The 15,399-nt window shown below is 44.5% G+C and overlaps 1 protein-coding gene across 12 annotated transcripts in view; it reads left to right on the forward strand.

The window, feature by feature from the left end:
• The first annotated feature begins 10,436 nt into the window (after window positions 1-10,436).
• PWWP2A (PWWP domain containing 2A) overlaps window positions 10,437-15,399 on the forward strand; it is a 37,706-nt gene continuing 32,743 nt past the window's right edge. For 10 of the 12 annotated variants that reach the window (XR_003521948.1, XR_003521947.1, XR_003521949.1 and 7 more), the window contains exon 1: window positions 10,437-11,096. Coding sequence is in view for 8 of the 12 variants with exons in the window: in XM_027604704.1 (XP_027460505.1) it covers window positions 10,513-11,096 (584 nt within the window). In the remaining 4 variants the exon portion in view is untranslated. Of the gene's footprint in view, window positions 11,097-12,680; window positions 13,064-15,399 lie in introns of those variants that run through there. The other 2 variants (XM_027604706.2, XM_027604703.2) reach the window with 1 other exon arrangement.

Consider the following 15,399-nt stretch of genomic DNA (forward strand, 5'->3'; position numbering starts at 1 on the left):
TCTCGGCGGAGACTGTCAGTCTCCTTATCTTTTAAATGGGGATAATAATGGTACCGACCTCATGGGTTTCACAGAACTGAAAGAGCTAAAGCATATATTAGCCTAGTGCCTTTAAAATAATGAGCTCTTGAGAAATGCTGGCGGCTTTTATTATGAGGCAGTTGTGAGGGGCAATGTACTCTTTTATGCTGTTGAAATCTTCAGTGATGTTGGGTATTACAAGTCTTTTATGAAATGATGATAGCACATAATAATAGTGGGTTTTGGTGACTTACCTGGCAAAATGAAGGGTTGGCATCCTTAAGTTCGCCCTTTAGGAGCAAAATGTAGATAACAATATCTTCCAGACAATATTGTGAGAATTAAAGGAGAGAGACCCACACAGGTGGGCTGAGCTGGAATTCCATGTTTCTAGCTATAGCAGCTCTATCTTGTAGAAATATAACATGAGCCACATACAGAACCGAAAATTTTCTGGTAGCCATATTAGAAACATCAAAAGAAACGGGTGAAATTAATTCTAAAAATGTTTTTAAAATTTTTCCCACTAAGTCTTCGAATTGGTATGTTTTATACTTACAGCACATCTCAATTTGGACCAGGTACATTTCATGTGTTCAGTAACCACAAGAGGCTGGAGGCCACCCTGTTGAAGCATAGTTCTGGAGAGTATTGGAAACAAAGTTATAGGGAGACTTTGATTTCAACTCTTCCCTTCCCAAGTCTGAATCTTCTAAAAATGCAAAATCAAGCTATGAAAAGCATCTTTCAAATTCACTTTCTTCCCTTTGGAAAGTCTTTTTTTTTTTCAAGTACTCAGTTCCTTAGCTGACACAAAGGAAGGTATAGGGCTGTGGGTGAGCCTGGATGTGGGATGTAGATTTTTTCTTTTTGTCTGTGACCAGCAGTTCTAGCAGGAGGGTACTTTCTAATTTTGGAATAATAGAAACCACTTATTAAGTGTCCGGTACAGTGCTAAGTGATTTACGGGTATTGCTTTATTTAATCCTCACAATGACCCTGTGAAATAGGTTCTATTATGCTGTTTTTACAGATGGAAAATAGAGGCTCAGAGAAGCTAAGTAACTTGCCTAAAGTCACACAGCAGGGAAATGGCAGGGAAACTTGATCTCATTGAATTTGAAGTCAGCGTCTATACAGATGAGCTTTTATGCCCTTCTTCATCATTAGCAAATTGCTGAGTTTAGGCTTCAAATTCACCTCTGACTCCCAAGTTGATCTATACAGCCACTCTGAAGCCACAGGTTTCTCAATTTAAAAGGGAATAATAGTCATCACTTTGCAGGGTAATTTTGAGGATTAAATGAGCTAATTTACTTGCAAATCTGTACTGGAAATGGAAGTGCTTTGTCTCACTATGGGAGTTCTAGTTCTGGGCTTTCACTAGAGGTTCACAATCTGGTTACCATAAATTTTTGTATCCTTTAGTGACAGTCCCAGGAAGTGTGACCCCAGTGCTTGGCACAAAAGGCCAAGAAGTTAGAAAACCTGGGATGAGACCATGGCCCTGCCTGTCTCTGTGTGATGGAGTGCAGTGAGCACTAGGCAGAGTCAGGGCACTCATGTTCCCGTAGGGGCGTCTCCCGGAAGGGCTGAGAATCTCTGGGCAAGTCACTTCTCCGTAAATCATGGGAACAGGACCAGAGAGGATCTGAATTCCTTACCAGCTCTGACCCTTCTCTCTGCACAGCAGAGGACCGCGCCATGCGGCGCGCGCGCGCGCGCGCGCGCGCGCGCGCACACACACACACACACAGTTTAAAGGCCCAGCTCATCAGCTATGTGACTGCAAATGCGTGCAAAGCTCTGTACACACACACACACACACACACGCACGCACACACACACTGTTTAAAGGCCCAGCGCATCAGCCATGTGACTGAAAATGCGCGGGGAGCTCTCTTCCCCAGTGGGCGGAAAACGCAGGGGTGGCCTTATTATGAATGAATATCGAGCAAAAACCACAGGGTTGAGGCTTCAGAGAGAAGTCACTATGGTGACCAAAGCAGAGAAAACGAGCACGGGCTCCAAAAGCCCTCCAAGGTCTCTTGCCTTTCATTCCAGCACTCTGCCGGGCTCCCTGCACCGCGGGCTCTGCTGCGTTAAGTGCCTCAAGGTCAAGGGAACAAAGAGAGGACGACAACCAAATTGGCTTGTCTATTCCCTTCTTCGTCAGCATCCACCGACCAGGGTGGAGTGGGCTAAGCCTGGAAGGAATTCAGATTTGGATAGGGAGCCAACTCATACAGAGGGGGGGTCACCTCTGAAGGTTCACTGATGGGTGGGGCGGGGTGGGGAGAGGCATCCCCCGCTCCAATTCCCCGGCCTCAGCTGCCAGAGAATCATTTAGACTAGTCCCTTAAAAAATTCTTCTGGGACTTGCTTCTCACCTTCACCCAGCAAACACATCAGAGTAAAATATGATGTGTTGTGACCCAAAGGAGAATGTTAACTGCAGGCTGGGGAAGCCTCTGTGTTCTAGGGTGTGGACTCTCTTATCCCTCCTCCCCCATTAGATTCTGGGCAACCCACTCAGGCCTGCTGTTCTGCACACCGTGTCCAGCGATTCCGTGTTTCGAAACCTCCCATTTCAAGACTACCTAGGCCCTATTTTATTCACTCACTTATGTATTTATTTGTTGAAGTAAGGATTTAAACATTTCTTAAACAGATGTTCATTACAGAAAAATGAAAAAATTGGGATAATTGGGACATCCAGATAAGCGAAAAGAAAACCCACATTTGGGCTCCTGGGTGGCTCAGTCGGTTAAGCGTCCGCCTTCGCCTCAGGTCATGATCCCAGGGTCCTGGGATCGAGCCCCGCATCAGGCTCCCTGCTCCGCGGGAAGCCTGCTTCTCCCTCTGACCCTCCCCGCCTTGTTCTCTCTCTCTCTTTCTCAAATAAATAAATAAAATCTTTAAAAAGACCCACATTGATTCTACCCCCTAGAAATAACTCTTCACTTATTTAGTCATTTGCTTATGAATTGTACAAATATTTTTTAAAAGCCTGCTATGTGCCAGGCACTGCACTCCACGAGAGAGGTGCAGTGATGAACAAGACAGACATCACAAGGTTTTTTGTTTTCTGTGTATAGCTATACACACATTCCTTCCTAAAACAATCTTGGCTGTTTTTAAAACAAACAAATACAGATAAAACAGAGAGTAGGAATTTAGCATAAAAATGAACCAAAGCAATTTAGAACTGTATTTGCATATGTAGTCAGAGGAATGTCCAGGGGTAAACGCTGGAATAGCTGATTGGAAGTGAAAAGCCATGAGATAAATGCTAAGACTAGTGCCTGGCCCCAGCTTCTGGCTCCGAATTTACATCGTTTGCACCGAATGACTTCCACGTTCCCACCCGGGCCTCTAGAGTTTTGGGAGGGATAGTAACTGTTACCGCCTCACTGACATGATCCAATTTAATGTAACCTTCACAGCAACTGTTTGAGGTAGAGATGATGATTATCATACATATGTTACAGGTGAGGAAACTGAGACCGAGAGAAACTGTCTTGACACAGCAGCAATTCTATCAAAATGATCGTGGGGTGGTGGCTTTTCAAGGTTGGCTCTCATATCCTATGTGCTTCCTTAGCTAAGGTTTTCACCTGTTTCTCAGAAAAGCTTCACTTGTGGGGCGCCTGGGTGGCTCAGTCGTTAAGTGTCTGCCTTTAGCTCAGGTCATGATCCCAGTGTCCTGGGATCGAGCCCCACATCGGGCTCCCTGCTCGGCAGAAGGCCTGGTTCTTCCTCTCCCACTCCCCCTGCTTGTGTTCCCTCTCTTGCTGTGTCTCTCTGTCAAATAAATAAATAAAAAAATCTTAAAAAAAAAAAAAAAAGAAAAGCTTCACTTGAGGTTATCAGAGCAAACGATAGTCTTCCCAGAGAAAACACAGGAGCTCTTTGTAATCAAAGAGGTATTGCTCTCTGGTACCTATTCTTTTTATTTGTTATTATTTTTTATTTTTTTAGTAATCTCTACACCCAATATAGGGCTGGAACTCACAATCCCGAGATCAAGGGTAGCATGGCTCCTCTGACTCAGGCAACCAGGTGCCCCATCGATACCTATTCTTACTAGCTGTGGGGACTTGGGCAATTTATGTAATCTCTCTGTGCCTTAGTTTCCTAATCTGTAATGGTGAGAATTATGGAATGTACCTCATAAGGATATAATACGGTTTAGTTGATTTAATGCCTGATAGGAAGTAAGCACATGGTAAAGATTAAGTATCATGATGTAGATAAGCACTATTCTAAGGAAGCTATAAAATGAAGTCTTTTTATAAGAGTCTGACAGTCTAAGAGCCACCATATTTGAAATGATAGGAGAACCCAACCGAGAGAAATGTCAAGTAAATAAATGTTCTTAGCATTTTTTTGAGAGGTGGGTACAATCAGGGGTGTTTAGAATCTAAGGTCCGGTTTAACCTGTGGGCTTGGAACTAGAAAACTGGACAAAAAATGCACACTGATATACCATTTATCCAAGGATCCCGTCCCAGGGGATGGCATAGGAAACGGAAGAAATAGCCAAGAGATCAAAGTTGCCAAGAGCACATTCTTTGGAGACTGACAGGCCCAGTTCCCATCCTAATCCCAGTTTCCAGCTTTGGAAACTTTCTTTGACCTCTCTGAGGCTCCCTGTCCTTTTGGGTTGTTGTGAGGATCAGTGTTCATTTCTGTAAGACATGTAGCATGAATTCTGGTCAACCATCACGGCTTGCCCAGGACTGTACCACTTTGAATGCTAAATATCCTACATTCCAGAAAATCCTTCAGCCCCAGGCAAACTGAGATGGTCAACCTAGAACCACTCCCTCCAAAGTCGTGTCCTTTGAGTTCCATTTTTAAGGAACTTTGTTGACATGTCAGCTGTTGAAAAGATACAAAGAAGGGAGGGGGGAGAATGTGAAAAAACACCCAAGACTGTAGAGGAAGATGTCTCAGAACAGTGCCCACCTTTGATGTACTTTGATACAAGAAAAATCAGAGAGAAATGGAGCTAACCTTTGATCCTCCCCTGGCTCATCTGACTGCAGTCTCTGCCTTGCACATAGTAGGTACTCACTAAATGGTTAGATCAATGATGGCTCTCCGTATAGGGACTGTTCTCAATATTAGGATTGACCTTTGTAATATGAGGGCCTCTTCCACCTGCCTGTCTGAGGTGTGGATCTGTTACTAGGGGGCAGGTAGTATGGGATGTAAAGCATCCACATAGAACAAGAGGCTTTAACAGAGTCTGTGGATGAGTGTGTGGGGGTGGTGGAGGATTTAGGGAAACATCTCAAATATTTTTCCTTTTCATTTTTTTAAAACCTTTAATTTGTGTGGTAATCAACTCCCAATGATCCCTGCCTCTTGGAACACATGCCCTTTTTCATATTCTTTCCCTGTGTTTGGGCTGGACCTAGTGACTTACTTCTGAATAGAACATAGCACAAGTGATGAGATGCCTATTCTGAGATTAGGATATAAAAGACTGATTTCTCTCTTGCTTGCTCCATTTCTCTCTGACTTTTCATGTATGTTTGCTTTGATGAAGCAAGCTATAAATCATGAACTGGTTTATGGAGAAGCCCATGTGGCAAAGAGGTGAGGGCAGGCAGCCTCTGGCTAACAGCAACTGAGGAACTGAATCCTGCCAAGAATCATGTGAGTGAGCTTGGAAGTGGGCCCTTCCCTAGTCAAGCTTTCAGGTGAGACTGCAGCCCCTGCTGGCATGTTGATTACAGTTTTGAGAGAGAACCTAAACAAAGGATCCAGCTAAGGTATGCCTGAATTTCTGCCCACAGACACTGTGATAAATGTATGATGTTTCAGACACTTGCAGTAATTGATAACTAATAAATCTATATATGGAAAATCACATATAAGTGCATGGCTTGATGAAATTTTATAAGCTGAACATACCTGTGTAACCAATAGGTAGATGAAGAAATAGAAAATTATCAGAATCTTAGAAAACCTCACTCATATTCCCTTTTAGTCATTAGCTTTAATGTCCCTCTTCCCTGGTCTAGAATAACCTCTATCCTGACTTCTAACATTATAAATTTATTTTGCTTATTTTGGTGCTTTATGTAAATGCGATCACACAATATGTAAAATAGCTTCTAACAGATACTCAGATCCCTTCTTACCTGGAGAACCCCTGAGACACATGGAGAGAGAGCCAATGATTGACATGTTTGTCAGTAGTTATCCATCACAGTCTTGATCTGAGAGTAGGCGATCTGATTTTAGAAGAGAAATATTGGTTACTGGACAGAAATAGCCCTAGAACAGGAGGAACAATTCATTTAGCCACCATGGCTTTGCATCCATGTACTATGAGTTAGTTTCTTTTGCCCTGAGTCTCTGCTCCCCATGCTATTTTTTGTCTATAAATTTGATTTCCTGAGAGACCAGGCCCAGAAAAAATAACCACAATTAGCCATATTTAAACCTCTCCATGAACCAACACCCCAGTGTTTGGGGTTTTATTTAGTCTTTCATAAGGTTGGTATTGGGAGTCAGAGCCCCTGAAATGTTTATCAACACCAGATGTAATAAGACTGAATTTCTAGGGATGCCTGGCTGGCCCAGTCAGAAGATCCTGCGTCTCTTGATCTCAGGGTTATGAGATCGAGCCCCACATTGAGTGTAGAGATAACTAAAGAAAAGAAATAAAACTTAGAAAAAAAAACTGAATTTCTAGATCTAGTTGCTAACAGTGATAGAGATGTGCTTACTATGATTTAGGTTCTATGTTAAGCACTATATATATTTATATAACTTAAAAACAAACATACCCTTACATAGTTATTATTAGGATATTTTATAAATGAGGAAGCAGAGATTAACCAACTAGCCTAAGATCATGCCCAGATCACATTGCTAGTCAGAGGCCAACTGGGGAGTCACATACAGGTTTATTCACTTCCACTCTGAGTTTCTAGCCACAAAACTATAGTACCCCACAGAGCTCAAGTTCAAAGTCCGCTTGTGACAGTGAGGATCCACTAGATCCACTAGTTAGTTGTATTCTTTATCACTGCCATTTATCTATGCACCCATCTGTCCATCCATTCAATGATCTGTCCAATCAACAAATTATCCATCTGCTATGGTCTGAATGTTTGTGTACCTCCAAAATATGTTGAAATCCTAAATCCTTAAAGTGATGATACTAAGAGATAGGGGTCTTTGGGTCTTTGGATGGTGATTAGATCATGAAGGTGGGGTCCTCATGAATGAGATTAATGTCCTTCTATAAGAGGCAGAGGAGAGCTCCCTTGTCCCCTCCTGCCATGTGAGTATTCCAAAAGTCTGCAACCTGGAAGAGGGCCTTCACCCAGACTATGGTGGCACCCTGATCTTGTACTTCCAGACCCCAGAACTGTAAGAAATACCTGTCAATTGTTTTTAAGCCTGTTCTGTTGTTTATAATAGCCAGCCTGTGGTATTTTGTTCTAGCCAACTGACTGGACTAAGACACCATCCAGCCTTCCAAACATCTATTCAAACCTCCATCCATTCATCTAATCATCCATCTAGTCCCATGTGGTTATCCATTCCACAAATACCAAGGGCTTCTTCTATGCTGATTCTATGCCAGGAAGAGGCTGAATGCAGGGGTGACTAGGATATAACAGCACATGTAAAAGGTAGGTTCCCACTAAACTTGAAACTCCCTGAGGGTAGAATCTCTTGTTTTTATATCTGCATTACATAAAATATGATTTGGCTCCTGTCTTCCTTTCCAACCTTATCTCACCTACCTATCTTCTTGCTCATTCCTCTTCAACCATACTGGTCTCTTTCTGTTTCTGGAATAAGCTAAGCCCTCTTTTGCCTCAGGAGCTTAGTAATTGCTGTTCCTTTTGACCCAAATGTTCATCCAACAGTGTGAATAACTGGCTCCTTCATATTCTTTGCATTTTAGCTAAAATGTCTTATCCTCAGAGGGACCTTTTCTTACCACCTTATCTAAAGAAGACACTCTGCCCCTCTGTTAGCAACAACTGCTTATCACCTCATCCTGTTTATTTCCTTTATGGCATTTCTCACAATCTGTAATCATCTTATTTATTCATTGCTTATTTTCTAACTCCCTAATTAGAAAAATAAGCTCCAGGAAGCCAGCCACTAAGTTTCTCATGTTCTTTCTGCATGCCTTTGGCCTGGCTAGCCAGTAACTGACACATAGTAGGCCTTCAACATTTATTTGTTGAATAAATGGATGAGGGATGCATGACCAGATCTTCCCAACATTAGCAAGCTTGAAGAATAGTAGAAAACAAACCTGAAAGATAGAGGAGGAATGGAGAGGGCCTTGAAAGACAAGCAGAAGGGGTTATACTTGATGTGAACATAGTGACCCAGTAGAGGCTCTTCAGTTGCAGGATGAAAATGGTGATTAAGAAGGAGGACTTGGCACGCCACAATCTGCCATAAATCCTTAATTTAAGTGATTCACTTCAGTGTCTTGCAATGAATTACTGCAAGAGTTAATCAGGTCCCAGGACCCGAACTATATTTTTTCCCTTCTGAGAGACTATACAGTGTGGGAACTCATCATGGCTCTAGGAGTTTCATAGGACTATATGTAATATTTAATTAATTGACTATGGTGAATTATAGACCAGGTGATCATGGTAAAAGTCCTGTAAGGTGAGAACTGTGTCTGTTTACTGCAGGCATCTGGCCTGTAGGAGATAAATTATTTGTTCAATGAATGAGTGAGTGGAATAGTCATGCACTTGGCAGAGTTGGGTTAGATAGGACCTGCTGCTAGCTGTGTGACCTCTGAGAAGATCTTTAACCTGGCTAAGGGTCAGTTTTCTCATCTGGAAAAGAAGGAGAAGACTTAACTCACCGGATTTTAAATGGGAGCTTATGGGAAAATTCCTGACAGAATTGACACTCAGTAATTTCATATCCTTCTGCTACTTTGGAGATGCTAAACCTGCACTGACTAGGTTCCCTACTGGCTTTTCCCAAGAGCCCCAGGGCTTGAAATAGAACATATGGCGATACTTAGTTTTTGCCATTTTCAGTCCTTTCAATGTAAACCTGAAATTCTGTCTCTGAAATTTATTAGCTGACAGACCTTGGGCACTGTCTTTGTGCTTCAGTTTCTTTATCTGTAAGATGGGTATAATAATATTACCTGTCTCATAGGAGTAGTGTAAGGATTAAGTGAGATCCTATACTGTTTGTACTAGGCCCTCATACACAGAAGGTGCTCAATAAATGTTAGCTATAATTATTTAGAATTTCATTTTTTACTCCCCTTAACGCTGTCAACTTTTCTCCCCTCTTGTCGGCATTCTCAGTTCTTATAATCTCTTCTGGAGAATAGGCTGATTCTGAGGTGCAATCTGAAATAAATGGGTTCAGTAGATTCTTCTGGACATAACAAATCCAGAGACTTAAAGTGGGAAGGGAAGTAGGAGCATTAGGACATTGAAGAGAGACTTTTTGAACCTGTGGCATAGAAGAGGCCAGGAAAGGAAAGCGTTTAAGCAAGGAACCAGGTGCGTCCACTTTTCCAGTCAATTTGGAGAGAGCAAACAATATTCACATGTAAGTCCCCCAATGCCTCAGGACTGCTCTCTGGGACGTTCATCAGCTTAATACAGTATGCATGGTGTCCCTCCTCTTTTCATTAGCATTTTCCTACTTTGAAATAAGTAAGTTCATTGTTCCTAGAAAGTGGAGAGAAGTCAAGGAAAACACTCGTTGTGTGGGGGCTGGAGTGTCTGTCACGAGGTTTTGGAGAATGTCTTACACATCATTCTATCCCCAACACCTAGCACGGTGCCTAGCCTAGTAGAAGCTCAAAACATGTGTCTAGAATTATTTTCAAACTTTAGTTGGCCTTCTCAAAGAAGCTTGCCGTACCCACACACAACCACAAGCAGGTCCGCGCCTAGAAATAACATTTATTCTAAGGACCTCCGCGCAGGGATTCTTGGGAAGCCGCTCCCCCCCCCCGCCCCCCGCATTCTCTTGTTACTCCTCCCCTCGGTCGCCTTTGAAAGAACTGGCACGCCACGTGATTCTCTCCTTTATTCCCACCTCTGAAAGCCTGACTAATAATGGGCAAGAGCCAAGGCCAACCATAAAACTTTATTTCCTCTTCCAGCCAATAGAAAGAGGCGATAAGTATATGGCTCAGCTTTTGTGACTTCCCCCGTCCCCTCACTCCTCCTCTAAGATTTAACATTTGACAATTCATCCGGCCAATGAGAAGTTCCTACTCTGTATGGGAGGGCGGGACTGACTGGGTGATAGACGACCCCACCTAGCCTATGGAGTGTCACAAGTGCGGGAGGGGTATAGGACGGAGCCAATGGCGCGGTGCCAATAGCGAGCATCAGGGAAAGGGCGGGACGAAACTGTTCAAGGGAGGGAGGGGAAGGCCCAGGGAACCAAGCAGCGCTGCCGCCGCCGCTGCACCCCGAGCTGGAGGAGGGAGAAGCCAGGAAGAAAATGGCGGCCGTGGCTGCAGAGGCGGCAGCGACTGCAGCGTCCCCCGGGGAGGGGGGCGCCGGCGAGGCCGAGCCGGAGATGGAGCCCATCCCCGGCAGCGAGGCCGGCACTGACCCCCTCCCGGTCACGGCGACGGAAGCATCTGTGCCGGACGGCGAGCCCGACGGGCAGCAGTCTTCTCCTCAGGCCGACGAGCCGCCGCTCCCGCCGCCACCGCCGCCGCCGGGGGAGCTCGCCCGCAGCCCGGAGGCGGCGGGGCCGGAACTGGAGGCTGAGGAGAAGCTGCCCGTCCGGGTACCGGAGCCGGCGGCAGCCGCGCCTCAGGAAACACCCGACCTTCCACCTTCCCCTGCACCACCGCCCGAGCAGCCCCCAGCTCCCGAGGAGCGCCAGGAACCGCCGCTGCCCCAGCCCGCAGCCCCGGCGCTCGTGCCGCCGGCGGGCGGGGACTCCGCGGTGTCGCAGCTGATTCCCGGCTCGGAGGTGCGGGTCACGCTGGACCACATCATTGAGGACGCGCTCGTCGTGTCGTTCCGTCTAGGGGAGAAGCTCTTCTCCGGCGTCCTTATGGATCTGTCCAAAAGGTACCGCGCCCGCCCCCAGGACGCCCCCGGGCCCGCTTGGTCCCCAGGGAGGGAGCGAGCCAGGACGGCCCCTGCACCCCGGGCTCCCGCCGCCTGCACGCCCTGGGGTCCCGTGCGGGGCGGGGCGCGCGCTCCGAGTGGGGCAGGCGCGCTGGGCCGGGAAAGGGCAGTCCCCGCCCCAGGTGGGCGCCTGTGAGGGCAGGTGTGTTACCAGGTGGGGGGCGCGGGTGCCTGACGGGCTTGTGGACCTCACCCCTCACCCCCCGGGCTCTCTCCGCGACCTGGCCCTGGCGCACCCACTCTGGGGGCTGGTGGGTTAATGCGAAATGCAGAAGGAGTTTTGCAGAGAACCTGGTGCTGGGCGGGGGACATTGCTCGTGAGGCACTTTTTTCTTACATTCACCTTTAACGAGGTTGGAGAAAGGGGTGTGTGCATTGGGGTTCCCAAAAGGTTAACCGTCACTCCTTATAGGGGGAAGAGTATTTGTTAGAAATGAACCTCTTGACTGTTCCTGTTAGAACTAATTACCCTTACTAACTGTGCGGTAGGGAAGCACATTTGGCTAATTAAAATGATAGTTAAGAGAAGCCTAAAGAAGAGAGAGAATTTTTTTCTTTTACCCTTTAGTATCGGGATGATGTGATATAGAAATGTTCAAATATTGATTTCTAATACTGTAGATACAGTTTATGTATTAAGGGCAAGAAGGTGGAATTCACGCACAAGCCTTTGGCGTAACACATTTTCATCTTTGATTTAAAATGTTTGCGGGCATTGCTTTAAACAGGTAAAGAAGGTATTCTAAGTCTAGAGTTAAGTTAACCTTTTTATTCTCTTCTTTTGCAGATATGAAGTGCAGAGACTCCCATTCACGGCTCTCCATTCTGTTTCCTGCAACAGCACACACTCTGATGGGTATCTCACCTGTTTGGAAATGGCTTACTTTAATAGGTTTTATTTTTAATATTTTTTTATTTGAGAGAGGGAGATTGAGAACACAAGCATGAGCAGGGAGAGGGGCAGAAGGACAAGCAGACTCCCCTCTTGAGCAGGGAGCCCTGGGGATTGATCCCAGCACCCTGAGATCATGACCTGAGCTGAAGGCAGATGCTTAAGCACTGAGCCACCCAGACGCCCAGTATGTTGTATTTTTAACTCCTTGTACTCGCATAAAGACACCAGCGTCGTTTTTCCATTTTGGGGGGAAAAATTTTTAAAATACATATGGAAGGCAGTTACAGGGCAGTAGAAATGTGAAAAAATAAAAAAATACATGTTGAAGTAGGGTGTTTGGGCAGGGGGGGAAGATGGGAGCCTTTATAATTCTTTTTTTTTTAAGATTTTATTTCTTTATTTGAGGGAGAGCAGGAGTGGGTGAAGGGTCAGAGGGAGAGAAGACTATCCAAGGAGACTATTCCCTATTGGGGATGTCCCTCCATCCCCCTAACCGGGCTTGATCTCAGGACCCATGAGATCAGGACTTGAGCCGAAACCAAGAGTGGATGCTTAACTGGCTGAGCCATCCAGGCGCTCCACTTTTTTTTTTTTTTTTTTTTTTTTAAAGAGCAAGCATGAAGGGGGGAGAGGGTCAGAGGGAGAGAATCTTCAGGAGACTCCCAGCTGAGCGTGGAGCCCTACACTGACTCCATCTCGGGACCCATGAGATCCTGAGCCAAAACCGAAGAGTCCTTTTGTTAACCGACAGAGTCAGCCGGCTGCCCCTATAATTGCTTCTGTACATTGTTTAACCTCAGCAATTTTTTAGTTTTTCTTTTTTGAGAATTTTGGATTAGGACCTTTGCACTTCTGTTTTCATAGTTAGCAGATAAGACCAGTGTGCTTTCTACTGATGTATTTAATAGTGAAGGAGAGACTCAGTGTGTATGCTATTGAATCAAACAGAAGTGAAGGCCAGTGATTGTGTGAGAATCTGGATTTCAAATCTGCAAAAGGAAGGTGCAAAAAGGTAAGTTGTTCCTGGAAATGGAATGGATAGTTCTTTACTCTGTTGAGGTGCTCATTTTTTTTTTTAATTTTCTTTGATAAAAAATTGCAATTTATTTTTTGAGTTTTGTTCTTTGCTAACGCTGCTTATAGACAACAATTTCTTTGGTTGGAGGGAGCTATTTTTATTATGAACCTTCTGCATTTTTTAAAGATTTTATTTATTTATTTGACAGAGACAGCAAGAGAGGGAACACAAGCGGGGGGAGTGAGAGAGGGAGAAGCAGGCTTCCCTCTAAGCAGGGAGCCTGATGCGGGGCTCAGTCCCAGAACCCTGGGATCATGACCTGAGCCAAAGGCAGACATTTTAACCAACTGAGCCACCCAGGTGCCCTGCATTTTAATGTTTTGAAGTTAAAGGTCTCTCTCCTTAGTCTTTTTTTAAATGTTTGTTAAGGAAACCGTACCAACTTTTCATTCAACAATATTTATTGAGCATATCTGTGTGTAAGGCACCCTTCTAGTTTTTGAATGCCATGAGTTATAGTCATTGCCTCTGGAAGCTTATATTTAGGAGGTAACCATTGTGGAATTGGTGAAGAAATACCAGTATTTTTTTAAAATTTAGCACTTGAATTATTACTGGACTAATGATTGACTAGTTGGGTATCACTTTTTCATACTATAGTTTGGAAAAACGGATCTGCCTATATATTTTGTAATCTGCCCTTTACCTTGATTGCATACTTGATGCACAGTTTGGGGGTTAAATGATGATCCAGGAGATCCTCTTTATAGATTCTACCATGACCATGATTATAGTAATCAGCTGCTTTATTTTTTTTTTATTTTTTAATTCTTTTTTTAAAGATTTTATTTGACAGAGACACAGGGAGAGAGGGAACACAAGCAGGGGGAGTGGCAAAGGGAGAAGCAGGCTTCCCGCTGAGCAGGGAGCCCGATGTGGGGCTCGATCCCAGGACTATGGGATCATGACCTGAGCCTAAGGCAGACGCTCAACGACTGAGCCACCCAGGTGCCCCAGTAAACAGCTTCTTTAAAATTGGCCATTTAATGAAACCTTTGGGTAAAAGTAACAAGAGCTTCCCATTATGTACTAGGCATTGTACCACTTGCTTTAGTCTTTATAACCCTGGTGGTATTTTTCATTTCTATAGGAGGAAATTGAGATTCATTTAATTCGGCCAGTTACTGAGCTTATAAATGGCAAAGTAAGGAGTCAAATGTAGGTTGATCTGATTCTAAGGCTTATACTTTTTCTTTTTTTTTTTAAAGATTTTATTTATTTGAGAGAGAATGAGAGATAGAGAGCATGAGAGGGGGGAGGGTCAGAGGGAGAAGCAGACTCCCCGCTGAGTAGGGAGCCCGATGCGGGACTCGATCCCAGGACTCCAGGATCATGACCTGAGCCGAAGGCAGTCGCTTAACCAACTGAGCCACCCAGGTGTCCCTACTTTTTCTACTTTTATTTTAGAAGGTTGGGCTGGCAAATTTTCTTTCAAACAGTAAAGAATTGCGTATTTCTGCAATTTAGTGCCTATCCTGATTTCAGTACCTGTATGGGATAATACAAAGGGTATTAGTGTTGGAGCCAAGCAGGTTCTTTCCGCATTTGCCATTCACCTTCCTGCCATTGTATTATTTTTTGCCTTATTCTTAGCTATTTGATTGAAGAACGCATTTTTGAGGAGAATCTTTTTGTGGAGAAAAGGAAGAGGACAGGGGATTAAAAAGGTGGTAGTACCACTTTCTAAGTAGTAGATCGATCTGGACAGAGTGTCAGGGTAGTCGGGGTCTGACTTCTGGTGCCAGGCTCTCCAGTTAACACTGACTTCGGGCACATCTCCATGCCTCTTTGGGCTCCAGTCTCTCTAGGTCTTATGAGGCATATTCATTTTGACTTTAGGCAGTTCACCAACCCAAACAAGCAAAAAAACTTAATGCCTCAGTTTATGTATATATAAAGTGAATAGGGTGACCAGGTGGTCTGGCTTTTCTGTACCATCCCAGTTTGAACTCACGTCTTCAAAGTAGCTTGCTTTGGCTACTATACAAATGACATGGTCACCCTAAAAATGAAGATACTTGAATATCTGATTAAAAACTGGTTTTATAGGATTTATTTGAAACTGAAAACCCTTTAAGGCATTCTTTTATTTAAAAAAAATTTTTTTTAAGATGTTATTTATTTACTTGAGAGCGAGCACAGAGGGAGAGGAAGAAGCAGACTCCCTACTGAGCTGGGAGCCTGATGTGGGGCTGGATCCCAGGACCCTGAGATCATGACCTGAGCCACACAGGCGCCCCCATTTTTTAGTTTATTCTAGGCTCCTCCAC

The sequence above is a fragment of the Zalophus californianus genome, chromosome 5, assembly GCF_009762305.2.
Source record: "Zalophus californianus isolate mZalCal1 chromosome 5, mZalCal1.pri.v2, whole genome shotgun sequence".
In the NCBI taxonomy this organism is placed as follows: domain Eukaryota; kingdom Metazoa; phylum Chordata; class Mammalia; order Carnivora; family Otariidae; genus Zalophus; species Zalophus californianus.